Source organism: Babjeviella inositovora, assembly GCF_001661335.1.
Source record: "Babjeviella inositovora NRRL Y-12698 unplaced genomic scaffold BABINscaffold_16, whole genome shotgun sequence".
NCBI classification, from domain to species: domain Eukaryota; kingdom Fungi; phylum Ascomycota; class Pichiomycetes; order Serinales; genus Babjeviella; species Babjeviella inositovora.
This window is the reverse complement of record NW_017566853.1, coordinates 23,124-50,066: the sequence shown is the minus strand read 5'-3', so window position 1 is coordinate 50,066 and position 26,943 is coordinate 23,124. Positions and strand designations below refer to the sequence as shown.

General features: G+C 49.8%; 12 protein-coding genes across 12 annotated transcripts; 8 read left to right on the top strand and 4 right to left on the bottom strand.

Annotated features, from left to right (window-relative positions):
• Nucleotides 1–1,318: 1,318 nt before the first annotated feature.
• BABINDRAFT_10202 (uncharacterized protein) lies at nucleotides 1,319–3,513 on the top strand (the record flags this gene model as incomplete). Its single annotated transcript, XM_019126703.1, has 2 exons — nucleotides 1,319–1,392; nucleotides 1,440–3,513. 2 exons carry the CDS (start codon nucleotides 1,319–1,321, stop codon nucleotides 3,511–3,513), a joined length of 2,148 nt encoding a protein of 715 aa, XP_018982624.1.
• Nucleotides 3,514–4,423: 910 nt separating this feature from the next.
• On the top strand, nucleotides 4,424–6,091 carry BABINDRAFT_15547 (uncharacterized protein; the record flags this gene model as incomplete). Its single annotated transcript, XM_019127280.1, has 1 exon — nucleotides 4,424–6,091. The coding sequence occupies one exon, from the start codon at nucleotides 4,424–4,426 to the stop codon at nucleotides 6,089–6,091; it is 1,668 nt and encodes a 555-aa protein (XP_018982623.1).
• Nucleotides 6,092–6,153: 62 nt separating this feature from the next.
• On the bottom strand, nucleotides 6,154–7,323 carry BABINDRAFT_99944 (uncharacterized protein). Its single transcript, XM_019133055.1, has one exon. It carries the CDS (start codon nucleotides 7,244–7,246, stop codon nucleotides 6,518–6,520), a length of 729 nt encoding a protein of 242 aa, XP_018982622.1. The 5' UTR covers nucleotides 7,247–7,323; the 3' UTR covers nucleotides 6,154–6,517.
• Nucleotides 7,324–9,048: 1,725 nt separating this feature from the next.
• BABINDRAFT_163565 (cAMP-dependent protein kinase) lies at nucleotides 9,049–10,742 on the top strand. Its single transcript, XM_019129983.1, has one exon. It carries the CDS (start codon nucleotides 9,240–9,242, stop codon nucleotides 10,476–10,478), a length of 1,239 nt encoding a protein of 412 aa, XP_018982621.1. The 5' UTR covers nucleotides 9,049–9,239; the 3' UTR covers nucleotides 10,479–10,742.
• A 767-nt stretch (nucleotides 10,743–11,509) lies between these two features.
• Nucleotides 11,510–13,807, top strand: BABINDRAFT_163564 (uncharacterized protein; the record flags this gene model as incomplete). The annotated part of the gene is made up of 1 exon (XM_019129982.1): nucleotides 11,510–13,807. A coding segment is annotated over exon 1 (1,769 nt), but the record flags the coding sequence as incomplete, so codon positions are not given.
• On the top strand, nucleotides 11,599–11,796 carry BABINDRAFT_41701 (uncharacterized protein; the record flags this gene model as incomplete). The annotated part of the gene is made up of 1 exon (XM_019132039.1): nucleotides 11,599–11,796. A coding segment is annotated over one exon (198 nt), but the record flags the coding sequence as incomplete, so codon positions are not given.
• Nucleotides 13,808–14,135: 328 nt separating the features above from the next.
• Nucleotides 14,136–18,591, top strand: BABINDRAFT_10197 (uncharacterized protein; the record flags this gene model as incomplete). Its single annotated transcript, XM_019126702.1, has 3 exons — nucleotides 14,136–15,788; nucleotides 17,007–17,997; nucleotides 18,563–18,591. 3 exons carry the CDS (start codon nucleotides 14,136–14,138, stop codon nucleotides 18,589–18,591), a joined length of 2,673 nt encoding a protein of 890 aa, XP_018982618.1.
• Nucleotides 18,592–18,663: 72 nt separating this feature from the next.
• On the bottom strand, nucleotides 18,664–19,587 carry BABINDRAFT_16679 (serine/threonine-protein kinase; the record flags this gene model as incomplete). Its single annotated transcript, XM_019130460.1, has 1 exon — nucleotides 18,664–19,587. A coding segment is annotated over one exon (924 nt), but the record flags the coding sequence as incomplete, so codon positions are not given.
• A 797-nt stretch (nucleotides 19,588–20,384) lies between these two features.
• On the top strand, nucleotides 20,385–20,742 carry BABINDRAFT_99884 (uncharacterized protein). Its single transcript, XM_019133054.1, has one exon. The coding sequence runs from the start codon at nucleotides 20,477–20,479 to the stop codon at nucleotides 20,690–20,692; it is 216 nt and encodes a 71-aa protein (XP_018982616.1). The 5' UTR covers nucleotides 20,385–20,476; the 3' UTR covers nucleotides 20,693–20,742.
• A 424-nt stretch (nucleotides 20,743–21,166) lies between these two features.
• Nucleotides 21,167–22,700, bottom strand: BABINDRAFT_15541 (uncharacterized protein; the record flags this gene model as incomplete). The annotated part of the gene is made up of 1 exon (XM_019127279.1): nucleotides 21,167–22,700. The coding sequence occupies one exon, from the start codon at nucleotides 22,698–22,700 to the stop codon at nucleotides 21,603–21,605; it is 1,098 nt and encodes a 365-aa protein (XP_018982615.1). The 3' UTR covers nucleotides 21,167–21,602.
• A 201-nt stretch (nucleotides 22,701–22,901) lies between these two features.
• BABINDRAFT_10194 (mitochondrial 54S ribosomal protein MRP49) lies at nucleotides 22,902–23,354 on the top strand (the record flags this gene model as incomplete). The annotated part of the gene is made up of 1 exon (XM_019126701.1): nucleotides 22,902–23,354. The coding sequence occupies one exon, from the start codon at nucleotides 22,902–22,904 to the stop codon at nucleotides 23,352–23,354; it is 453 nt and encodes a 150-aa protein (XP_018982614.1).
• A 281-nt stretch (nucleotides 23,355–23,635) lies between these two features.
• On the bottom strand, nucleotides 23,636–26,656 carry MCD4 (mannose-ethanolamine phosphotransferase; the record flags this gene model as incomplete). The annotated part of the gene is made up of 2 exons (XM_019132047.1): nucleotides 23,636–25,144; nucleotides 25,202–26,656. 2 exons carry the CDS (start codon nucleotides 26,654–26,656, stop codon nucleotides 23,636–23,638), a joined length of 2,964 nt encoding a protein of 987 aa, XP_018982613.1.
• Between the last annotated feature and the right edge of the window lie 287 nt (nucleotides 26,657–26,943).

Genomic DNA, 26,943 nt, shown 5'->3' with positions numbered 1-26,943 from the left:
TATCGCACGCGTCACGGCAGCGAAGCAATCAGCAGCAGTTGCCCGAATAGGAAATGTATGCTTGCGAATTTAGCGTGCTACGCGCATACGTATGACGTAAGGAGCTGGAGTCGCCAATTAAAATGCCATTCGAAGTCTTTCGATCAGGTCGTACGCCATACTGTGGAAGGTACAGGGATAGCCATAGTTAGAGTGTCTGGACCAACCTGAGGAGTATAAAGCCGGGAAGCTCCAGACAGTGTAGATGGCTATATTAAGACTGCCATGGCACATATTTTAGATTAGTGCCCCGAGGACCTAACAACGCCGTGCTAGATGCCAGCATGGGATATGTTCCTAGATCTCCGTCGGATAAAATTCAGCATGTAGACAGGAACAGGGTACAATAGGTAACTGGGGTGCTGGGTACTGGACTATTGGTGCGCGCACGTGCTTACAGAGATAAGCTTACGTGCAGCCCTAACAGATGTATGGCGGCTTCACTGGGTGTTACCCGGATGTAGTGAAAAATTTACCCAACGTCACACATATAAAATGCGTATCCGTAAATGTGTTAACGGTCACTCTACTCTTAATCCGGAATGACTTATGGAAGTCAATAACTGCCAAAGTGTATGTACAGTTACTAAAAAAACTCAAGATTCAAACACACGGGTCAGTTTTAGTGATGATTCTTGACCGATTTTACTGGAGTATCCTACTAGATACAACAATGACAGATCACTATTACAAGAACCGCTACTCTGATCGAAGCTATCCCGACATGTGTTCGATACGGAGCCTCTCCACCGCCAGACATGTATTAACAATTATAATATCCAGATTTAGTTTTCCATAGGACAAAGGTCTGCATATTTGAGAAATGACCCAGTGTAGATCTCATGTAGAGTCTGTTCGTAAATATCCGAAACACTACAAACCATGAGTATAAGACGCACCACAAAACAGTAGACACCATGAATACTCACGTTGTGATAGGGGAGACCTTTGAGAATATTCACCTCACCTGAAGGGACCCCCAGGCTTTGGTTTATGGCTTATTCTTCGGAGTATCGGATCTGATAGTTAGTGCTGACCTGGGGCTGCATGCGTGCCGGTCGTCTGGATAAGATTTTAGGCCAGGCTTTTACAACCTTGTACCGGAGGTACATGGGCGGCCTCACATGCCATTTTGAGTGCCTTGATGGATAAGTGTAAGAACCTCGTAGCACCAAGTCTTGGAATCTCTATAAGGCTGACTCACACCCCGCCTAACCATACCTCCGGCAGACGATATCTTAACTAAGCCGTCGAAACAACCAACGCTGCGTCTGTTCTCATGACCTCACCGGCCTCCACATCGTCAAAAAAGTCATCTCCCCTGGAATCTTCCCACCGGAGGGTCCCCACTGCGTATGTAACTCCTCCCAAGCACCCTCTAGTGACTACTAACAACCCAGCTGCACGCGGTGCCGGAAGCGGCGGACAAAGTGCTCGGGAACCAACCCGTGCCGCAACTGTATCCAGAACGCCAGCGAGTGTATTTTCCAGGTGGAAGATATCCGCAAAGTGACAGTGCTGGAGTCGTTTATTACGAGCTTGAAGCGGCGGATCACGGAGCTCGAGGAAAAGGTGGGGAAGAAGCAGAAAGGAGAGAACGGCACGCAAATGCCCTCACAGGCGAACCCCACAGAGATAAAGGATGGCGTGAGGGCGCCGGACACAAAACAGGACGCTAAATGTGATGATACCCGTGGGCTAGCCAAGCGCGACTCTACCAAATTTGACATTCACTTGGAAGCGAGTACCTCGGAAGCGGTCTATTCTGCCATCTTTGCGATCTTCTCACAGTCGCCGTCCGACCCACCTTCGCCCGTTCGGTCCTGCTCCACCGACGAGTCTCTCTACAACGATGTGCTTCTGCTGGTGCCATCACCGGGCCTCGCCCAGCTTTTTGCCTCCGTCACGTTCCACCGCTTTTCCGATTACGTAAACAACGTGTTCCAGTTTCTCAACTGTGGCTACTTGTCGCTCGAGCCGCTTGCGTTGATCAACCAGGTTGCGTCGTTCTGTGAGTTTGAGGGGAAGTGGCGCTACTTCGCCCCAGACGCCTTTATGGCCAAGTGTTGCATGATCGTGGCGCTTGGCGAGTTGTATGAGCCGGCCTACTGTGTTTCACCACGCAATGTACGCCTAGAACCACCACTAGTCGACAAAGTACCGCCGGGATTCGCCTACTTCAAGCAGGCAGTTGCGCTTCTCCCGGCGTTTATCATAGAGGAAGACGAGCTCGGGACTCAGTCGGTGTTGGTAGTGGAAGCTTTGACACTAGCTGCTATATACCTCCGGGTGATCAACAAAAATATTGCCTCCTCGAACTTCAGTCTCCAGGCCTTACAGATGACGATAAACATGAACTTGCACGTAGCGCCGCTGGAGACGAGTCAAGAAGACCGACGGTTGTTCTGGGCCGCGTATTCGTTGAACCGAACCATCAGCTTGCGCGTGGGACAGCCGTTGCTCTTGAGTGCTGAGGAAATCGCCACCCCAATGCCCTCCGTAAACCAGGCCCCTTCACAAAAACAAGAGCTTTACAAGTCTGAGATTCACCCCTGTTACATCCAGCTAGCAATCATCTCAGAGGACATTTGCAAGACGATCTATCGCCGAAAGTGCACCACACAGGCAAATGGCGTGTCCAGTCTGCCGCGCTTCACGTTGTCCATGTTGAATATCTTGTCTAAATTGGTGCGCTGGGCCGACGCTTTGCCCCAGAACCTCAAGCTAGACGCGTGTCTCACTAGCCAGGGGAGCTATGAGAGCCATACAGAGCTGGACCGCAACCGGCGATTTATATACTCCTTGCATGCCAATTACTGCCACTGCATCTTCATCACTACCGTCCCCTTGTTAATCAACTTGGTACAGGAGCAGAAACAGAAAGGGTCCAAGGGGTCGTTAGACAACCCCAACGTCTGGAAGATCATCCATATGAACTTCGAAGCTTGTTCCATCTCGTTGCGGCTTTACGAGTCACTCTACCGGGGGAAACTCATCACTACATACGGGTTTATGGACCACGATTACTTGTTTAGCATTGGGTTGGGGTTCATCATGGGCCAGCTGTTTGACTTTTCTGCATACCCCGTGGATATCTCCAAATATGAGTTTCTCAAGAGCCTTGGAAAAGTTTTTAACATATTGACAAATTTGCTGCACAACGGGAACCGCATCGCCCATTACAAGTGCATGCAGTTGCTCGACTTGATACGGTTGAATCCTGACATTGAAAGGGAGTCCACCAAGATGGCTCCGGTAATGGTTCCGGCTGCGGTTCCGGTAGCCATTCCGCCTCCAGTGACCGTGCCAATACCCCACCCAAACGACTTTTTCTTGCCCTTTGACGATTTGCTTTTTGCGGAGCCCACGGTGGGCATGATTAACGACTTCTACAGCACAATGAGCGTCGACTACTATAACCTCACGGAAGATGATTTTGTGTTATTTAGCGACACATTTGACATGCACGTATAGGTGGACCGAAAAGGGTTGCCATACCGGATGTTAGGACGAGTATTCGGGCATAGGGTGTCATGTCTAAGGACCTTCGAAGCCATGCCAGGCTGCTTTATACGGGTGAAGTAAAACAGGGTAAAAGGAGTGGTCATTTATATATACGGTTGAATGACAAATCCAATTGGGACGGATATAATGAAGAGATGAAGTGCCAAGTACAAATGATTATACAATTCCTTCTCATTCCGTGTCTGCCCTTCCACAAGCGCCGTAAAGCTTGGTTTTTGGCAGCGATTACAAACTTCGTTTACTCATATCTCATCGCTTGCAAATTATTGGATGAATTAACTATTCCTTACCTGATGTTCAATGTCTCCTACGTAGCCTTGGCGCAAGCATCTTGGTGATTGATTGTGGTACAACCGGAAATGCCAACACTCCAGTCAGTTACTATCACTGCTATCTGTACGGATATGGTACAAAACACAATATATAGATTTGTAGTGCTATAACGGTAAATCCCGAGTAAAATCTCTGGTATACAGGAAAAGACATCTCCCGGCCGCAAATCCCTGGTAAATTAAACCTTGTTCTCGCGGCTCTGTCTCCATTCGGCGCATATCACTGTGCAGGGCTCGAGCTTCCCGAAACGAGACTCCTTTCGCGAACGTCACACGCAGAAATATCAGGGTGCGGCTTGCTTGGACTTCTGTCTGTCCATAAACGCCAAGACTCAGTGGGCCATTAGGCCGTAAGCTGGCGCGATAAGAAAAATTCTCACTTCCCCTCTCTTGTCAGTAACTACGAACTATTTCGTTCGCACGTCTGTAGCATAACAGCGTAGCTGCTTCCTTAGTGTAGTCCTGGCTTTTCGGTCACATACTCACTGTCACGGCATCAGCCAAGTATCAACTGTCGCGTCTTCTTCATGGCCACCGACTTTAGAGCCCAACACTACACGGATGACTTCATCCCAGGGACAATAAACATCTTGTCCAACGATGGAAACACGCAGGTGGGGTTGCGGCGGTTGAAAACTGTCAAGCACGGTAAGCAGGAGATCATACTTTCTCCACAGCCGTCAGAATCACCCAACGACCCGTTGAACTGGTCCACTACGCGCAAAATAGGCCATTTCGTATTGGTCAGTTACATTACCGGGTTGACCGCTGCCATCGCCAACGACGCGCTGGCGGCCCAGACCTCCCTCAACGAGGTGTACGGAATCTCGTACGCCGCCATGAACACCGGGGCCGGGGTGCTCTTCCTTGGGATTGGCTATGCCACACTTGTGTTTGCTCCACTTTCCTCTCTCTACGGCCGCAGAATCACCTACTTGATCTGCATCCTCTCCGGGCTTTTGGGTAACGTCTGGTTTGCCACCTCCACTAAGACCGCAGACACGATCTGGTCGCAGTTGTTCGTGGGAGTCTCTGAAGCATGTGCCGAGGCGCAGGTGCAGTTGCTGTTGTCGGATATTTTCTTCCAGCACCAGTTGGGGTCAGTGTTGACGGTATATATCTTGGCCACTTCGATCGGGACCTTCTTGGGGCCATTGTTCGCCCACTTGATCAGTAGCTCCCAGGGCTTCAGGTGGGTCGGCTGGTGGGCCGTTATCATATGTGGTGGCTCATTGATTGTGCTCATCTTTGGCTTGGAGGAAACCTACTTCGACCGCAAGTTGTACACGCTCGCGGGAGAAAGTGACTACCCACAAGTGGATGTGCAAGTAGACGACACCAAAGGACTGGAAGACGAGCCCGATGTTTCTGATATGGAAAGGTGTACCATAACCAACGGTGACGGCTCCTCTGAACCCTTACTTCCGTACCGGAAACGCATCCGGTTGATCACTAAGGCTACTAATTTAAAGGGGTACGGGTTTAAACAGTACTGGCGTTATTTTGTTATGAATCTCAAAATCTTCACCTTTCCAGCGGTCTGGCTTTCGGGTTTGCTCTGGGGGACCCAGGACTTGCTCTTATCCTTTTATCTCACAACCCAGGACTCTAAATTTTACGACGAGCCGTGGAACTTGAGCGAGACCGGGGTGGCCCTCATGAACATCCCGACCCTTATAGGTGCGTGTATCGGGTGCTTATATGCCGGTGTGCTCTCTGACTACCACACATTGTGGCTTGCCAAGCGCAACAACGGTGTGCAGGAAGCGGAGTTCCGCTTGTGGTTGTCCTTCCTCACGTTGGTCGTTTCCCCCACGGGGTTGTTGCTCTTCGGGATCTGCACCGGTAGAGAGTTTCCCTGGCCCGCTATTTACGTCGGGTTGGGTTTCATCGGGTTTGGTTGGGGTGCCAGTGGTGACTTGGCCATGTCCTATTTGATGGACGCGTATCCAGAATTAGTCTTGGAGGGCATGGTGGGAGTGGCTATCATTAACAACACCACGGCATGCATTTTTACGTTTGTTTGCTCATTGTGGTTGGATAGTGCCGGCACAGAAAAAAGTTACATTGCCTTGGCAGTGGTTAACTTTGCCGTCATCTGTTTAATCATTCCGTTTTTGAAGTGGGGGAAGACGTGGCGAATCAAAACCAAGGATGCGTACTTGCGGTATGTCGAATTAAGGGAGGGTATCTAAACGCTCGCGATACTCTACTTACTCTGTTATACCCCCTATTTATTTACAAAAAAAAATCATCAAAACGTAATCGTAGTCTCATTTCAGGGGTGTTATTGAAGGCTTAGACTTGAAACAAATGTGTAAGACGTAGAAATATCCCAACGCTCCAGGTTTGAGCGATTAGTCCAAGGGGGCACCCATCTTGAACTGAATATATTGAATACGGGATTGTAAATGGATTATCACCGTTCAAGTTCTACAAGCCTCCAGGAAAGTCTTACCTAGTGGCTTGCGATTCGTTTTTGGGAAAGAGTCCCGGCGTAAACATGTTATCAGATAGAAAACTCCTACAAATACGTAGATACGTCTATGACAAATCCCCCCTGAATGGTCCAAAATCTCCTGATGAATGAGCTCGTTAAGTATATACAAGAAGCCCGTTTCCTATCGGAAGAGCTCCGGGTTGAACACGGCATTGTAGGCAGCCAATCGCTTCTTCTTCATCTCCAACCACTTTTGCTGGTCCTCCTTGAACAGGTAGTGCTTTTCGTGGTCGATCGCTGCATCAATACCGATCCCCTCCCACTCGGAGTCTTCGGTCTCGTCCTTGGACTCATCCATCGATCTGAAGTCGGTCTGGGCAAGCTTGAATCTCGGGTTGAGCTTTGTGAAGATTTCGGCGGAAACGTTGTACTGCTTCATCAAGTGCTCCTGCGGAACTACACCTTCGCTGAGATCTTCCACGATCTGGCCCAACTCATTAGCGGTCACCATTGTGCGGGGAGCGTCTTCATCTGCCTGTTCTTTCGCCAAGGCAAGAAGGCGCTGTCTGTTTACGGCCATCTGGTACGCTGGGTTATCGGGATTGATCTTTAAATGAGCCATTTGCACGCTGAGCATCCCCATGGCCATGGCACTCTTATTGAAACGTGTATCCACCGGGGCTTCTGGAATATGGGCGTTCTTTATGGAGTTGATATCCTCAGATGATTGAAGTTTGGCATTAGTTGGCTCATCAAACGATCTTGTGGCAGGAGCAGTCGCTTGGGGCGGTTGTTTCACTGGCTGAAGGAGGTTCGGCTGTGATCTAATTATGGGTTTGGAAGTATTACGGGCAACCTCTCCCACAGTCTTGGCCAATGTACGAGACGGCTTGGAAGAACTGGAACCCATTTTAACGATATTCGAGGTACAAATAGCTCTATCGGGAATTACCAGAGAGCCCTTTTCGGTTGGAATCTCGGCTTCCCAAATCGGCCATAATTAACAACCCATGATTTTCTGTAGCGACACGACCTTGGGCTTGAGGCTTAACAGTGCGGCTCATCAGGACAACGTACAGCGAAACGGTCTTGGAAACGTTCACGCCCTGGCTCGTAAAAGGCGTATCTGTGGAAACAAGGGAATGGGGGGCTAGCAGGATAAGCTTCAAAATACGGTCACCATATCTGCACGCATAAGGCGGAAGTACTGTATCGGATATGTTTTCGAGCCAGGCCGCCCCGGATTTTCCAGATTTTCCCACGTTAGTCAGGAAAGTCGAAACTACGCTCAACTGCGACTACTTCAGTATAAATGGATCTTTTATGGTAGCTATAACTAAAGGACAGACATGTAAATGAAGGATTGCACTATCGCACGAGTTTTTTTAAAAAAGAGCTTGTTTTTATTTATGGCTTAGCGTTGTTGTTATATCTTAAATACCTTATGAAACAAATCTTTATGACTACCCGGGGGAGAAGAAAGCTTAACAGGCAGATGTGTTTTTCCCTGTTTCACTTTTCAAGCCTTTATACAAGGGGTGTTTTCAGACGAGATCTGCGGTAGCGTCGTCAAGCCGGGTGGAGGCAAATCTGCCTAATCTTCGGTGGAGCACCTACCTGTCCAGAACCAGCTTTCTGGTAAATCAGACGACGTATCCACTATGGCATCTCTGACATGCAGACGTGCACAGCTACCCCGACTATGGACCTACATCGGCACTAAGTAACCTTGAAGGCCCAGATGCTTTCGGCGAAAGTCTGAATACCTGAGTAACACTATCTTTCCGGTAACCGCGGTCCGCTAATCCAGATTAGGATATCGGCTGTTTCAGAACTTTAGAATACCTCTGAAAAAAGAGATAAAGGAATCGATGAGCTCCCTACGTTACACAACGGGAGCACAGGTTTCCCCCCCGGAAATGTATTGGTGGAGGTAATAAAACCATGGCCAATCCAATATTCCACTATAGTAGGAGACCCCATTGTTTAAATAAAAACAATAGGGATCTAAAACACTCACAGAATGAGTTAGATCGGTGTAAACTTCTCAGCTGTCTGGCATCCGTCACCAAATTCCTATATTTTACGAGATAATGTTAGATACGGTTATGGCGGTCCTACAAAAATGCTTATTTGACATAGCATAGGCTAATTTGTAGTAACTTCTAGCCCGGGAAACAGTCACCCCAGTCTGGTAAATTAATTACTGCAGCTCAAGTGACAAGCACTTTAGTTATATTTGCCGTATTTCATCATGTAGTCCCAACCGGCGGAAACCTGTATGCACCTACGGAAACGTCACCAGTAGCTAGTGTGCCTGGACGCCTTGTGGTGATCCCCACCTTGCGTTAACTTTCACCAGCGTCTCTAATCACCGTGCACAATCGCCACCTCTGACCCCGCCGTTGCCCTTGTATACTCTGCCCCAGGACGTGCCAGGCCAGACCAAAACGGTGGTTTTGCAGTATGACGCCAGCGCATCGACACCTAGATGCAGTCCACTACTGCCATTGCCCCCCCCCCCCCAGAGACACCATAGGCTTACTCTCCTGTAACAAGCAGCGGCAAGCGTGCAGGACCTTGAATGAACGCGTTTCTTTTTCATCCCCGTTTCTTTTTTGGCTCTTTCTTTTTCCTCGAATTTTAACTTGGAACTACAACTGAATGCACGTTCCGGAGCCCAGACATTAAGAGTCCACGCAGCGTGCTTTTCTCATTTTAACATACTCTGCCGTTCATTGTTTCCATCGAAAGCCACGCAAGTATTTTAACCAGCGAGCAACCCCAGTGAGAGCTACCAACGTTAATCAGTGTGCTTATTCCGAGAGCAATCTTACTCTAACGCTCTCCCCCATCTCTGATAGCCGTCAGCTTTTATTCAACCCTGGACCATCTTTCTTTTTATGCCATACGTCTCGCCACACCGAGAAAACCTTCCGATGAATCTGGACCCACACATTTCCCTGCCGATAACGGCGCTCTCGTCGCCCACTCTGCAGTCGCTCGAACAGCATCAGCCGATTCCCCAGCACCAGCTGCCGCCATCACTCGAATTGCAGCACCAACAGCAGATCAACCAGCAACAGCGGCAGCAACAGCTCCAGCTTGAGCAGCAACAGCTTCAGTATGCGCGCGGGGTTGACGAGTCGCAAGGCTTGCTCCATAAGTCGACCACATCCAAGGGGAAATACTCGCTCAAAGACTTTCAGATCTTACGAACCCTCGGCACGGGCTCGTTCGGCCGTGTGCATTTGGTGCGCTCGGTGCACAACGGGCGTTTTTATGCGATGAAGGCGTTGCGCAAGTCGCAGGTCGTGAAGATGAAGCAGGTGGAGCACACCAACGACGAGCGCAAAATGTTGAAGCTCGTGGACCTGGCGTTTGTGATTCGCATGTGGGGCACGTTCCAGGACTGCAAGACAGTTTTCATGATCATGGACTACATTGAAGGTGGTGAGCTCTTTTCTTTGTTGCGCAAGTCGTCCAAGTTCCCCAACCCCGTGGCCAAGTTCTACGCAGCCGAGGTGTGTCTAGCGTTGGAATACTTGCACAACCACAACATCATTTACCGAGACTTGAAGCCGGAGAATATTTTGCTCGATAAGAATGGACATATCAAGTTGACCGACTTTGGGTTCGCCAAAGAGGTTCCCGACGTCACCTACACCTTGTGTGGGACCCCAGACTACATCGCACCGGAGGTCGTAGCGACCAAGCCCTACAACAAGTCTGTGGACTGGTGGTCATTTGGAATCTTGATCTTCGAGATGCTCACTGGCTTTACTCCGTTCTTCGACTCCAACCCCATGAAGACGTACGAAAACATCCTCCAGGCCCAGGTCACGTACCCTGACTATCTCGGGTCAGACGTCGTCGATTTGCTCCAGAAGTTGATTACCAAAGACTTGTCCAACCGGCTCGGCAACTTGCAGAACGGCACGGACGATGTCAAGCAACACGAATGGTTTGACGAGGTCATCTGGGACCGGTTGCATAACCGTGATATTGAAACTCCCTACGAGCCTCCCATCCAGAGTGGCTGTGGCGACACGAGTCAGTTTGACCGGTACCCCGAGGCTGAGCTCGATTACGGCATTGAAGGTGTCGATGACCCCTACGACAACTTGTTTGAGGAGTTCTAGTCTCCATTTTGCATTTGAAGGATCTGTCTTCATCTTTTTTCCATTTGTTAATTTGCATTCCGTGGAGGTGTCATCGTCTATCCCCTCTTTCCACCTCCCTTTCCACGCCTGTACTATTCCTTTACGTTTTCCCCTGTATACCCACGATTTTTTTTTCTTATTTGCCAGCTTCCTTTTTTGATTTCTTATCTTTGTTTCTCTGTTTTATGTATTAATTCCCTGCATTTCGTTACATCCCTCGGGAGTGCGCTGCCTAATATAACCATTAGCTATTCTTGTAAAGTTTAACCGGAGTGATATGTGCGGAGATTCTGGATGTGGAAGCAAATGTGATATTTAATAACATGTTTGAAGGTCAAATGGGATAATTTAACTCCGAATTTCATACTGATCAGCCACGTAGCCATTTGTCCTGAAAGATACTGATATCATCCGGTGGTTTACAGCTTTTAGCGGTAATTTTGGGATTATCATATGGGGTGCTATTTATACGGTCTTAGCGGGCCATGTATTGCTGGTCCAGGTGGCATGGCCATAGGCCGCGTATCCAACTTTAGCTACACGACGAGAATTCATTAAGCGGCCGCATATGCATGAACTGGTAATGGATGGGCATACGGTGGGGTCTCCATATATCGTATAACTTTTATACAAACTCCCAGATTTATGGCCAATTGACTCAATTCAATAACGATTAAGGATCTTTGGAGATACCCTACAAAGTGGAAATATTACAGTCTTTTATTCACACGCACAGAACCTATGTACCCGCCAGAGCCCGGTGCGTGCTACCAGTATACAGCCACAGTACGGCCAGTATAAGTTGAGAATAAGTTCATCGATTTCATTTTGCTTGCATGTTATTCCGTTTAAAAAATTTGCCATTTTTGGGACTTGAAAACCCACTCCGAATCAATTTCCGTCGTTATATGGATCGTGTACATACCAATGACTTTAAGTTGAACCACGTGAATTTTTTTCGTACCTGTAAATCGTGTGCATAGCAAAATCGAAATGTAAATAGTGGCGATAAGGAACCCCTATCTAGCGATAATTACGCCATACACGGTAACTCCAGCCCTGAACACCCCCTTATCTCACCCCTGAACTGTCACACATCATGCCTACCCACTATGAGGTACTAGGGGTACTGTCACTTGCTGGAGACGCTGAGATCAAGAAGGCGTACCGGAAGTTTGCATTGCGGCACCACCCGGACAAAAACGTCGGGAACCCAGAACTGGCCGACGCCAGGTTCAAGGAAGGTGCGGAGGCATACGCTGTTCTCAGTGACAAGGTGAAAAAAAAAGCCTACGACATCAACATGAAACAGTCACAGCCTACCCCACAGAATCCGTTCCCACGCCCGCCTAACCCCCAGCAATCCACGGGGTATGGTTACGGATACCCACAACGGCAGCGGTATCACTATGAAAATCCGTACAATCCGTATGCCGGGGCCAGACAGGATCTGTACGCCAGGCAAGATCCGTTTGACCAGGCATACTTTAAAGCTCGGCAGGAGGAGAAGCGGCAAACAGAGCAGGAGTTCCAACAGAGACAGCAACACCACGCCCAGAAAAAACAAGAGTTTCAGCAACAGCACCAGAGGAATTTTCAGCAAAAGTTCTACGAAGTGCCCAAGCAACAGAAGTCAGCCTACCAACAGTTCTATGCCACAAACAACGTTAGGTCCGAGGAGAAGGAAAACCCGCCCAAGGCGTCTGTTTCGTCTCCCAAAGTTCAAAAAATGAAGTCGACAAACGATGATAAATGGACAAGGTCCAAGACCGGATACGCGTTTCAGTCAGGCGAGAAAACCCCGGTAGAACGACCAGCCACAACTAGCTCTCCAATTGATAAACCTGGTTCCAAGACTGACCCAAAGGCCTCCCCATCAAACGTGAAGGAGGTGAAGCAAGAGGCAACCACCAGAACCACCAGAAGCAAGAGTAGCGCCAAACCTGCTAGCTCTCCAAAAAGCGATACTACCAGCATGGCATCTTCCTCGCCCCATGAGAGCCCAGGTAACGACCCGGACGATCCGATTGTGGTCGACCCCGATGAAGAGGATGACCAACCAGATACGACCTTAGATGAGTTCGAAGATGCAGACGACTTTGATGACGAGTCGGAGCTTCTAAGTGCCAATGAAGAAGAAAAGTCTGATGACGCGCCAAACAGCGAGAGTTCCAAAGAACCGCCAAAGGCTCCGCAGTTTGCGTTTGCCAAGTTTAGCCAGAGCCATCTGATACCAGGAGACTTCACCATCAAAAACTCTGGTGGGTTTGGCGCTGCGAAGCCGACCGCGGCCTCTATCTTCCACGCCCGTCCCATGAAGCTGCGAAAAGACGCCAGACGAAGAGTCCAGTCGCCACCGAGGGCCACCGGGCCTGCTGCCAGACCACCAACCAAAAGTCGGAGGGCTAACCGCTCACACATAGAAGCCGAGCTGAAGGCCGAGCCAATCGTGGTGGAGGACGAAACAGAGACCGAAGAGACCCAGAAATCGCAAACGCCGGCATCAACACTGGGTCCTAAGAAAGGTGTGCATATGGAAGAGGTTCCCGACGCGGAGATGGAAGACGTGGCTCCTAAAATGCGAGATACTGCGTTTACTTTCGACATGAAGGTTCCGCCGTTTACCCAAACCGACGGTAACTTCGACATGCACGATGTCGGTGCCTCTCTCGGGGGACCGGAGCGGCCGAAGCAGCGCCCTGGTCTGAACAAACCAGAGTTTGTACAAGCTGGAAGCGGCAAGGCTGAATTGTTATCCGCCCCAGTGAATACGCGCCCCGGTATTTCGTTCCAGATACCGAGACCGCAGCACAAACCGCCAACTAACCCGTTCGGCCCGCAGAAATCGCCATTTTCGGTGTTTGACGAGCACTCGGCCACACGCGAGATCTTGCACTATCCGATTCCCACCGTGCCAGCGGTTCTCAGTGCCCCATCAATTTCGGAGTTTGAGAGCTACTCCCAGCGGTTCAAGAACTACACCGAAGAGTTTTTCCAGTACCGTGAGGTAGTGGGAAACTACTTGGAGCAGAGAAGGTTGGCAGACGCAAAAAACGGCTCAGCCTTGTTTGAACCGGAGGGCTTGGAGACATACTTGAAGGCGGTAAACATAGACGGAAGTGTCACTCGGCAGTTGGCCGATGCTACAAATGAGTATTACCATGCGTTGCACATTTTTAGCCAGATCAGCATCTTCCGGCACAAAGCGTGAAGTTTGTGTGAAGTTTGTATGAAGTTTGCGTGTTTAGTTTTTTGGGGTATCGAAGATATGAACATTGAATAATTTCCGGTGACGTCACCGGGTTTGCTATCCTAGATATGAGCGTAGTTCCTAGGCAACCTTCCATGAAAGTAAAGACTGTAGTATAGAGTAATTGAGGCATAATAATCCGACCAACCAAAACTGATCGGATGATCCAGGCTCGATTGAATTGAATTGGGCTCACACAACAGACAAAGCTTTACTGGAGGCCGCCCAGTCGTTCAAGCCTCATACGTCATGGCCACCCACCTCGATCGACATCTCCGCTCAGCCGTTTATCACTGCCCGCGCTCAAAACCAGCTATTCATTAGCTTATCTACACACACCTCAATTTGCTTACAATTCTTCAAGATACTATCTGTCACGTCCTCCAATGCCTCGATCCTGGCAACCCAAAGAGATCCTATGGGGGATCCACCTCGGGGTTTCTCTCTCGCTTCCCCACATCCTCTACAGTTACGTCTATGTTCCGCTCGGTGTGATTGCAATTCTTGCCATTCTCTATGGGATTCACCAGCTTTTAACCTCGGTGATTCATTTTGTCTTCCCGGCCTCGGTCCTCGCGCTCCTTATCCATTTTACAGGGCTCTGTTTTTCGTCACGCTTTTTGGGCAAACAGCGCACAGCCAAGTACCTCAAGCTTCTTGACGTCCCCGCTGGCTGGGCGCTCCGCTGGATCAACATCTTCTTCACCCCCAGCTTTATCACGCTTCCGCTCAGCGATAAGGTATCTGTCAAAGAAGCACTCACCATTGCCGGCGTGTTTGTGTTTGGCTACCTCGTCATGAGTATCGTTTGCGCTTACACGCTCGTAGGGCTCCAGAGATTAACCGGAAGAAGCAGGAAAGACGGTGTGGTCAGAGCCGAAGAGTTGCATCGACCGGATGACGTTCCGCTAGACGAGTTGCCTCTCGGAAGTGAGACCGAGAGTGGTCGGACAAGCCCAGAGTTGGACAGCTCCTCCAACCTCTTTATCCCTAGCGTAGACGAGACACCAGCGGATTCAACCACAGACTTGCTCCCCCCTCCAAAAACCGCAAATTCATCAAACCCGCGTAATCCTGGGGTGGGACTCGATCAAAACACCTCAAGTGGCATTTGTGAGCGTGAAACATACTTGGACATGCAACAGAAGCATTACCGTAATTCTTCCGACACAACCAAGCTTGTGGCCACCTTTATCACTGCACACTTTGACTGGTTTGTATATGGATTTCTTTTCCTCATTGGAATTCCAATTTATTATGTCTTGGACTATGCCATGCCCATCCAGCTTGCCACAGGAGTGCTTTTCTTTTTTGCGGCCCTCCTTCCGCCCCCCCGATTCCGTCAGTTTGTCCACCCTATCCTTCTATCCATCAGCTGCTGTCTCCTTGTGTTTTACATATTGTCGCTTATGACTCCCAAACCCCACCACCATTCGTTTATCGAAACCATCAAGATGTACAAGACGGGCAGAAACTACTTGTACTTGTTCAATCCCCAATCGTTCTCCGGTAAGCTTCCAGGCGCGGGCGATGTTCTCACCTCCTTGATGGATGTGTCGATTGTGGCACTTTCGGTGCCAATGTTCACGTATCGCGGGGACTTGCGTCGCCACGCAGTGATCTTGATCCCTCCGTTGGTGATCACCATCTGTGGCTCATTCTTTGCCTACCCTCCGTTGTGCTACCAGTTGGGCATTTCGCCCGCCCGTTCGCTTGCCTTTACCGGGAGATCTGTAACGCTAGCCTTGGGGACGCCGCTCGTGACCTCCTTGGACGGTTCGATTCCGTTGATGGCGGTCACGACAATTCTATCTGGGATTATCGGTGTGCTCACGGGTCCGCTCTTTATGAAAGCCATTCGAATCGGCAAGGACGACTATGTTACGCGTGGGATCACGTTGGGGACCAACTGCGGGGCAGTTGCCACCGCATGGTTGATGACGGTGGACCCCAGGGCCGCCGCAATGAGTTCAATTTCGTTTGTGCTTTTTGGGGTGGGGATGGTGGTGCTAGGAGCCATTCCAAGCGTGGCTGCGTTGGTCAGGTCGTGGGTGGGGATGTAAAGGTTGCAAACTCTAGAGTATAATATCTAGCTTGGGAGCGTAGGGTTTTGTTTTCCAGATGGTCTTCGAGTGTCTAGGAACGAGCAATATGATTGCTCAACCCTTAATACGATACTTGGATGTGCGATTTAACTTTAGCAAGGGCCACGGTATTTGTCATATTGAATTGTTCTTGTATCTAGCGTGAAACAGCTTAATTACTCATTAGGATATAATATATTTATGGTTGTGTTTGATGTACTTTCTATTATAACAATCTAGAGTAAGCTGACTCCAAGAGCGAATTAGAATAAGATTGTGTAATTGTGCAAACTAGCAGCTACACAAATTCAATAATTTGAGTATAGTGGAATGGATTTGCAATCTAAGTAACCATGGTGTAGAATTTTCAGTCATATTCGTCGCTACTCATGAAATCCTGATTCAGCTCTCAGTGTATTCCCACTGATTTGCTAGTCCAACAGGATCGGCCATAATAACTGTTAATAATTTAACTTTGTGCGTTCATGACTATTAGCAAACCATGTATCAAAATCTTCTAATTGAATAAATCTTGATTCAAACATCCCCAGATAAGTGGAATGCTCCTACGCTGCAGTGTCACGTGAAATTGAGACTATTCTTTTCCACAAAGGACAATCAGAGAGATTTTGGAAAGATGCCTTTTTAGGAAGTAGGCCCGCATCCCACGTAGTTAAACCTACACGCCTCGACACAGCATCTATATCATAGGAAAGTCCCCAGATTACCACCCGTTACACAATTGACATCTATCGGCCTAGAAGAATTATACCCGGGCAACCATACTTGAGGCCTCGGTATACCATGGTTGCTGGCGTGTATAGCCCACAGTGTAGATCAACGTGCAGCTAGGGTCTTGCCGCACCCCTTTCGAGCATTAATCAGCAAGCGCAGGAGATAAGCGATAAGCCACACAAATGGCATAGCGGCCGCCCGTGCCCCGATCCTTTCTATGGACAGAGCTCTAGCGATCCCTGGTTACTATATGTATATTAAATTATATGACTATCATTCTCGGGCGGTGCAAACCGTCAACGTCCACGTGGCGCAGCTAGCGTTAGTAGCAACCTTAATCTACTCCTTTAATGCCGCCGATCGGCTGCACTCGCATATCGGAGCCTAAACGGCTTGCTTTGTATATATAGGGCCAGATTCGCCTTCCATTGACCCTAGCTAGCGCTCACTCCAACACTCCTGAACATGACAGTGTTAACAGATACCAAAATCACCGCTACCAGGGTATGGACCACTCTCATCACGAATACCGACTACCTCCCAGGATTGCTAGCCCTCGACTATTCCTTGAAGCGCGTGGGATCGAAGTACCCTCTCGTCGCCCTATACACCGACACGTTCACGGAGGACGGTCACCATGAATTAGATGTACGCCAGATCCCGAAGCTCCGCATCCGGTACTTGCTCCCAACCGCCCTGAAAGACTACACCAATGATGTTAGATTCTACGACTGCTGGTCAAAGTTGCAACCTTTCCTGTTGGTGCAGTTTGACATGGTGGTACAGCTAGACAGCGACATGGTGGTGCTCCAGAACATGGACGAGTTGTTCGACATTGAGTTATCCAAGAACTCGGTCTTTGCTGCCTCTCACGCCTGTGTGTGCAACCCATACAACAAGTCACACTATCCTAGGAACTGGACCCACGACAATTGTGCTTACTCGGACCCACGTACCAACCAGGTGGGGAATTCAGCCATCTGTGTAGGCCCTCTGGCCAGCGCTGGGTTGGGGATCTGCAACGGTGGGCTCCAGGTGGTGAAACCGTCCCAGGAAACGTACAACAAGATCATTCAGGCGATTAGCAAGCCAAGCAAGACCGAGAATTACGATTTTGCGGACCAGTCGCTACTCTCGGACGTGTTTAACCACCAGTGGTTGGGATTAAGCTACGTGTACAATGCGTTAAAGACCCTTCCGCAGATCCACAGCGAAATCTGGGACGTGTCAAAGGTGAAAAATGTCCACTACATCCTCGCGCCAAAACCATGGGACTTGGCCAGTGACCCAATGAACGGGACGTATCAAGGAGACGGAACAACTAGCGAGAACGGCAAGTGGGAAAGCTTTGTTGACGACACTGATACCTTTAAGTATTGGTTTGAGATTAACAACGAGAGGGTGTTGAGAGAGAGAGAGCCGGAGAGGCGTGCTTTAGATCAAAAACCTGACTTGGTAGAAGCTAAAGGGGCATCTCTTTTTATAGTACACCACCCACTTACAAGTATGGCTAGGCAAGCATAATTTAGTTCTCGAGGTGTTCTACTGGTTATAATGTAGTCAGTTTCAAAAGAATTTGCCTAAAACGTCTGGAGAGTTGAGATACTAGCCCCAGATCTATCACTTTGACTCTATATCTTGGAATCCTCGAAAATTACTCTGTTCATTCCCCTATTCAAGTGGGACTACATTCAACGAGTATTATTAGTATTCCGCAGGATCCAGCGAAACTTCCTCGCTGATACTCTCAATGTGCTTGATTAGTTATCTCGGGGTTTTAACGCAGGGTTGCATACTAGGCATTAGAACAGGTAATGGAGGTAGACTCAACAAAGTAGGCGTTTGTAGGTTCGACGCATCGTACACCTCTGAACTGTAGAGTATACCCAGACGTCAAGGCAGGTCATTTAACTTCGTGCCATTTCCAAACTTGGACATGTGACTATACGCATTGGGGACTCGTAGCCAACCAAGGCTTCAAGATTCATTCTTAGGCACCACAGGCAGCAAGCACACCCTTTAAGCTTCAGACAGAAAGTCCACAGGATACCCCTTACCGCTTAGAGTTTTTTATCATTCATTCATACTCGCCCAGCCCCGCCTCGCACACATCAATGCTCCTCAACCACTCGCTTTTCAAAACCTCCCTCGCCGTCCACCTGAACAGCGGGTCCGGATTCAACATTGCATACAAAATTTTCCGCCTCTCTTTCGGTACACTCCCCCCCGGCAACGCCTCAATCGCCTCAAACCGCCCCCGAAGAACACACTTGCGTGACTCGTACTGTGGCCGCGCCTTAAGATACTGTGAATACAACTCATCCAGCAGCTTCGCGATGCGCCACAAATATGAGCCCGTGCGCATCGTCATATACACAATACCCGCAGACCACACATCTGCATGGCGCGGATCGTACTCGTCCAAAACATACTCCTCCGGCGCAACATACGGCTCAGACCCGCACGCGCCCGACGACAACACAACCTTATGTTCCCATGCGGTACGGAAGACACAGGCAGTGCCAAAATCGGTGATTTTGAGACACCCAGTGGAAGTGAGCAAGATATTCTCCGGCTTGATGTCGCAGTGCGCAATCCCGTGCGCGTGCATATACTTAATCCCCCGCAAAAGTTGCTTGAAGAAGCACTCTGACGTGGTGACGTCCAAGCCTTCCGACGTCAGAATCAAGTTGTAAAGGTCACCACCCGCGCAGAGAGGAAGTACCACGGAGATGGTGTCTGTGACATCGCGCATGAGGTTGAGCGTGAAGGAGACGTTCTGGTGGTTGAGGGTGGAGGAAATGCAAAATTCAGACGTAAGGCGATTGGAGAAATGGTGAATGTCTTCGTTCGACTTCCGTTTGAGTTCCTTCACCGCGTAAAACTGACCAGAGCGCTGTTGCTGTGCCGTCACTGAGCAGTGTTCCTTGGAAACCACCTTGACAATCCCATAGGCGCCGCGACCGACGATCCCCTGACACTTGCCGTAGATTGAGGTGAGCGACTTGACGGCACTGGGGTTGGGCGGGAACGGCGTTTCGATCTTACTTGTGAGCTTGCGAATGAGCCGCACCTGTTTCTCGCCGATCGCCGACTCTTCCTCCGACTCGGACGCATACTCACCGCTCTCCTGGTCCTCGTCGTCCGTGTATTCGTCCGTGTCGCTATCGCGCAGCAATCGGTACGCGATATCGTCTTCATCCAACAAGGAGTACGATTCCACCGGCTTGGCACCCTTCATGAACCCAAGAAGACCACCGCCGGTAACTTTCTCGGCCTTGTGATGGTTGATAATCTGGTGTTGGTGCGTTCCGTCCACGAGGGTGAGGAGCGTTCCTTCACGGTGAGCTCCGGGCGGCACAACTGAATTTGTACGCGTGCGTGTAGCCTTGTGCGATGGTTGGCGGCTGGGTGGCGAACTCGTCTTCCCCACGGCCTTTTCACCCAGCCTCACACTCCGTAAAATCTCGCCAACCGGATCGAGCTCCTCGTCCTGGATCAGCGGGAGCGGGCGTGTTCGTGGCGACAGTAGCGGCGATGGACTTCTATCGATATGGGGCACACTTTGGGGCGATTCCGGTTGGCTTCGCGGTGATTTGATGAAAAGACCCTTGAACTTGGAGCCAAGGGCGGCAGACGACGAGTTGCTACGTTTGATCTCGGGCATTTCGGCGAGCGGAGGCGAGCGGGCCTTGGTTGAGTTGGTTCGCAACGGCATGGACATTTAATGGAAGTGAATAGAGGTTGTGAAAAGGGATGTGGAGGGGACGGGTGTCCTGGGTAATTAGATGAAGTTACTATAGCGAATGCGTATATGATTGTGGAAATGTCAGGTTAGCCTAACTGGGGAAGTTTAGCAAACAAACGTTTGTTAAAAACAGCAGGATACTCGGGATCTAGAGGGATATATGGATGATAGGGGAACGGTGGCGGCTTGGTTGCGGATAATTTCAGTCCGGAGTTTATTTTGTAGAGGGTTCAGCGCAGGATGGCCGCGAAACAGACCGCGCTACTGGAGGCAACGGATGCGCTTTTTTAGTGGGGTGTGTCAGGCTCGTGGTTACGTAGCGTTGTCGAAGGTGCAGTGCAGCTGGACGAATGCACGAATGGGCTGCCGAATGTGAATAGGCTTTTCAGAACGTGGGGTGGCAGTAGACGGGGTTCTCAATTATCGCTTCCCCCAATTCCCACGGGTTTTTTTTTCGCGCTTCTGCGAATTGTAGCTTAAGGACTTATGACTATACATATAGTTGAAAGCCCGCGGGACTCTGACGTCTTGGAAGCCAAGGGGTTTTGAGTGCGGCCCGCATCGCTGGCAGGGGTCTTGGCTGTGAAAGTTGCGTCATAGCAAAAACGCAAAAGGGCTGCGTTTTAGAGTTTACTGAGCGGATACATCGAGGCCGAGGGGAAACAAGCACTAGACAAATTGTTACTGGAATTTACTTATACGATTAGATTAGTTGTTGATGGAGACTGAACCGTGATTTTGTGACTGCGTATTAGTATGGGCGGCACGTCAAAGACTAGTACTTGTTAAACTGGTACTGTTTGAGGTATGGTGTGACTAATACTATGGATAAAGTAAACCTTTTATTTACCAGTGCGATGTTTTATGTAAATGGTTTGAATAATATACAGAGATTAACAACCGGTACCATTGTGTGATAGTAGCGCTCCATTATTTTGTTACAATGCCATAACATATGGAAGCCCTAGTGACGTTGGAGATATTGGAGCTTGGGTTTGTGCTAATTGTTAAGCTTAGTGGTTAAGGGGAATAACACATATTTCCGAAGTTTATCCAATCGTAGGTTATAAGCATAGAGGGGAAACTCCGGACACAGTGCCATTGCTTAATCCGTCTGTTGTGCTTACATCACATGTAAATGTCATTGAAAATTCCTCCATTAGACACCAACGGAGGGTGATACATAACGCCCATCTCCAGAACTGGTTGCTTTACCGGAGAGCTCTGTTGGGGTCACATTACATTCAAATGAATAACGTCAAGATTCAACAAAGAGATGGTGAACACTAATTCTCAGCATGTACTTCGGTGAAGGACCCTACTAGCTTTTCCAATGCCTTTGCCACATCACCACTCTTCTTTCTGAGAACGTTGTTGCCCCTGTACAACTTTTCTCCCGTTCGAATCAGACACCCTGCCTCTAAGTCTGTCAACGGCGTCGAAATAAGTTCCACCGTCGCGTGAACCAAGCTGTCTAGCGTCGATCTGAGCGTATCGTCTTCGGCTGTACGCAGGGGTATTTGGCGGAAGTGGTTGGACACCTGGGTGATGAGTTCCACCTCGAAGGAGGAGTCAATCGACATTACCGAACTGGTGGAGTTGCGTGCGGTTTCAGGCTCGTCTGCTGGCGTGGGCAACTGTAAAGCGGGAGAAACAAACGGCTGGTCATGACTTAGTTTTTGGACGGAGACATCTGGACTTTGGAGAGATACCGATATCCGCTTTTGGCTTACATTAGGAACAGAAATATCTTCCTTGTAAGCCCCCTGGCTTATCAAGTTGCTCGGATTTAGCATCATCATGGAGTGGGGGTTGCGTTGTGATGGCGTCCTATCCTTCACTGGCGTCTGGAGCTGAAAGAAGGTGGTCTTTCGGTTGTCCCGCGATTTGGGCAGCACGTACGACCCGTGTTTCCGAAAGCTCTGTTCTTCCTCTAAGTTGCTGTTCAACGATCGGAACGTCTCATCCAAGATTCGCAGACGCTCTATCTCTGTCTCTTTTTCTGGCAGCAACGCTTCTCTTTCATTTGCATTTGCCACGCCTATCTTCTCGGGGAATGGTTGACCAACGGGCGTATATAACGCTGCAGTCTTGTCCCGGGACTGGGTCAACCTGGCAAGCAAACCGTCAATCTCCAGCGCCAACCGTTCCTGTCCCACGAGAAGCACAGCCAAATCAGCTTGGATCGCGATCAAGTTGGTAGCATGCTGCGAAAAGGGGTCAATCTTGCTTTCCATGCTCTGGGGCACACTAGAGATGTGGGCTGACCTGGGAAACACTATCAGCTGGTAGTTGTACTCCACCTTGTGTGGACTAGCAACCCCGATCCCAATCTTGCCATATTCCAGGATGTTTCTCTGTTTCGGTGAAACCTGATCCAGCATCCCCGACAAGGTTATAAGGATTGTACTTTCCCAATAACTAGGAGAACACAGCGTGATGTAAACACCCCACGCAAATATCCAGGTGTGCGCACGGGTGTGTGGGCGTGCGCACGCGAATTTCTTCAAGGTTTTTATAGGAATTTTTCACTATAGCTACAAAGGTTCGACCCACCCATCTTCAACCCTCCTACACCACCCGCCATGCCTATTCCACAGTTGATAAAGAGGGTAGCTACCCAGGCGGAAAAGTTGAACCGCATCGCTGGTGTTTCCAACCCATCGGCCGCGATCAGAATCAACACCGCCAACGTCACTTCCTTTAACGCGTTGATGCCTAGCAACGTCAACTTGAAGCAGATCGGGCTCAAGGATTTCTGGAGAACCTACTTGCCGGTTGTCAAATTCCACAACCCAGAGTTTCCAATTTCCGTGCAGAGGGTCCACGTCTCGGGCTTGGAACAGGCCGCAAAGGTCCCAGCCGTCCTCACAATCACCAAGGCTTCCGGTGAAAAGGTCGAGATAGACTGTTTGGGCAAGAGCTCCGGCTCTATCTGGAACGAGGTTTTGGAGAAATTGCAGGGCAGTTTTGAAAACGTCGCGCTTGAGGAAATTCCAACCATCAACGCCCACGCCCCAGGCAAGCAGCTCAAATAAGCGCAGCGTCGCTCTTGTATATAAAGGTATAAGCAAAGAGATGAAGAGTACGAAGCTAACGTAAGAATGGGTATATAATTTACGTCTCCATCATGTACGACCTAGATCTAAAATAAAACTAGATTGCAAATATTAAACTCACCGCGATTGGGAGAGCACCTCACTTACGCTTGCCGTTATTGACCTCAACCGAAGCCTCCACGAGTTATACTTAATCAGGTAAGTTCTCTGCAGCATTCACGTCTAACACTATCCTTTAATGCATTAAATAATCTAGTAACTTAGTTCGTTTTTCTGACCCGTCTGAGTCTGGCGCTGACAGGGGTCTCATCATCCAAGTCAACCACGATAGGCTCCGGCTTGTCCTCGAAATCTAACTGGCGCTCGACCTTTTCGATAACCTTTTCGACAGCAACTTCCTCGACGCTCAAAATCTCGACGCCATGCAACAACGGCTGGCTGATGAACTCCAACAACAACATGAACAAGGAGGATAAGATGGCCAAGCAGTAGTTGGAAATGGTGACACCAATGTCCAACCACGAGCCCTCGGTCTTGACCAAGAAGAAGAAGTTCATGCTCAAAATGTCACTGGTGGAGATGACCAAGGTGGTGATGGTGAATGTCTCGATGTGCAACTTGTGGTTCATGATGCCAAGGGCGACCGACAACAAAACGTATGGGATAACCAACTTCAACATGAGCAACGCACCCATTGGGAACGGGTCGAAAATAGGAAGGAGGCGGTACACGGAGTCAAGCGAGAAGGACGAAATGGAGGCCACATTACCAGTGCCGAAGAAGGCGATTTGTAAGTAAAAGAAACCGACAACCGCGACACGCAAGACCTGGATCCAAACATTCGCCCCCGGCTTGTGGCGCTCACAGGCGTTGACACGCGACTCTAGCTCGATCCACTGCAATAACATCAACGAATAGGTAAGGTAGAAGATGGCTTCGAAGGAGATGGTCAAGATGATAAAGGTCGGGGCAAACAGGAGGAAGATGGTGAGCAAGCGCAAGCGGTAGTCCTTGTTGCGTGGCTGGACCACCGCCTGGGCCACCGGCAAGACTACCAACGACGCGAGCAAGACGGCAAACCCACCGTATTGCGCGAGCTTCGGCAACCCCGCTCTCGCCTGCAAGCTGACAACGGCAAGCTGGGTGGTGGCCAAGGAGACAACTACGAGCAAGATCTGGACCACCACAAGCGCGGAAGTCACGCCGTTAAGCGTGTAGTGACCCTTGTGATGGTGAACTGGGTGGGTAGCGATGTAGTAGAAACCGTAAACCCCCACAAGCAAGCAGCCCGCTCCGCCAATATTGATGAGCGCCAAGTTCTCCACCTTGACGGCATCAAAGAGCGTGAAGGTGGACAAGCCGCAACAAGTGAGGAACCAGAGCGTGGAGGCACCCAAGGAGATGGACCCAGACGTTTTCCAGAGCAAGGCGGGGTAGGCCACGCCAAGGGCAACAAACACCACGGAAAAGATGCGGCGGTTAAAGAACCCGTACACAATAGATTCAAAGATGGCAAGGACGCCAATAACGGAGGCAATGCGGATGGGCACGGAGACGTTGGCAAAGAAGGCGGTGATCCCGTTGACAAGAACACGCTTGTTGACAGAGATTTCCTTCCAGAAGAAGAGCGGGAAGGCGAGGTATGCGTGATAGTTGAAGGGAGAGCGCTGGACAAAGAGGACGTAATTGAGGAAGAGCGTGAGGAAGGCGAAACCGACGTCAGTCACCGCACCAAAGGTGCTTCCCTCATCGGTGCTATCCTTGCTGTCCTGAACTTTTTCAGAGTCTTCGGCCACCTCAGTTTCTGAAGTCTGAGGCTTGAGAACAAACAATCTGAGAAAGATAATAAACGAATACACGATCCATCCCACGAACCCAGCACTAGCAATTGTGCGCAACAACAACCAGTTGTACGTCTGGAGATATGTCAAGCCCTCTAAAGACGTCTGCATAAACTCCTCAACTACCGTAATGGTGGCTGGGTCCTCGCTGTTAATCCCCGCCTCAATCTGCGCCTTGTACTCATCTACGGTCTTTGTGGCAAAGCCAGGGAACGGTTTGAAGCTAAACTGAGCGACAGACACCTCTTGCTCTTTGATCCTGTACTGCTCCCACACCGCGAGTGAGTTCTGGTACAATGAACGCAACTTCTGCGCTTCTGGCGCCAGCACGAACGCGAGCGGAAGTTCGCCGACAGAGTTTGCCGGGTAGTTTATCCCGACCAAGTACGACATCAATGACGCAATGTCCGCTTGTTTGACGTCATTTCTGCGGACGTGCTCCAACCCCCAGCCCGCCATGTACGTGTCCTCGTTGTCTTCGGGAATGCTAAAAACGGGTTGCTCGTTTCGGACGGGCTTGTTGATACCCGCGCCCCAGGCGATGATCGGCGTGCGTGTGTTGTCCGGATGGCCGTCACCGTGAGAGCCAAAGTCGGACATCCCGTGGTCGGCGGTAAAGATAAAGGCCGTGTCTTCGTCGTCAAAGAAGGCATTGATGCGCGGAACCACTTTCTCGAGCATCTGGTCGATGTATTTGATGTTATCATAGTATTCAGCGGAGTACGGGCGGTAGGAGTGACCGGCGGTGTCGCAGCCGAGCAAATGGAGGAAAAAGATGTTACCTTCCTGGCGAATCTCCACGTCGAGTGCTTCGTCGGCGGTGGAGTTGGCCATGAGCTCGTCCAAGTGACGGAACACGAACGCGTCGAGCTCGATCGACGATTTGGAAAAGTCCTCAAACTCGTGCCCGTACATCCAGGTGTCGATTCGCAGCTTGTCTGACGCGCCCTGCGCGAACATTGGGAGGATATCCGGCGAGCCGAACGAGTACGTGTGGCGCGACTGGTTGAAGCATGAATCAAAGTCCACGGGGTTCTCCTTCCAGCCCTTGGTGACCGCTGAAACGTCTTCGTAGAACCCAGCAATCATCGCTACGTGGCCCGGTCTGGACTCTGTCGGCATCCGCGTGTGCGAAACCCCGTATGTCGCGTTGTGGAGCACGAGCGACCGGAGGTATGGCGCGAGGTACTCTGTTTTGCCGGTTGACGGATGGGTGAGGAGATCAAAGGTCTTGTCGGCGCGCAAACCGTCGCCCACAATGAGGAAGAGTCGTTTGGCGGGCGCGGCGGAGGAAACCGTCACGGGCACGGACTGGATAGAGTTGTGGTGCTGCATCCCGTGCACCAACGGCGACACAAAGTAGATATCAAAGATCGACCAGAGGTAGCAGAGGTGGAAGAGCACCCCCACGACGAGGAGTGTGAGTCGTGTTCGGTTCATGGATGGTAATTGAGGGGAATGAAAAAGAGGGATGGAGGAAAAAAAGTAATAGCTAGACGCAAGATGCTTTTCAATTAAACGGGCCTGCTGGCAAGACGCGTCGGAGCAAAGTTTGAGCACGTGATACCGCAGAGGTTATGGAACGAGAAGCTGGTATTATGGTTTTAAACGTAGAGAGATGCAATTATTGTATATTTGGAATTTTAATATTCCTCTTGGTGAGTTGACATATCAGAGATCTGCTAGGCTTATAAGATCTTGGTATAATGAGTGGCATTTGTCGTTCA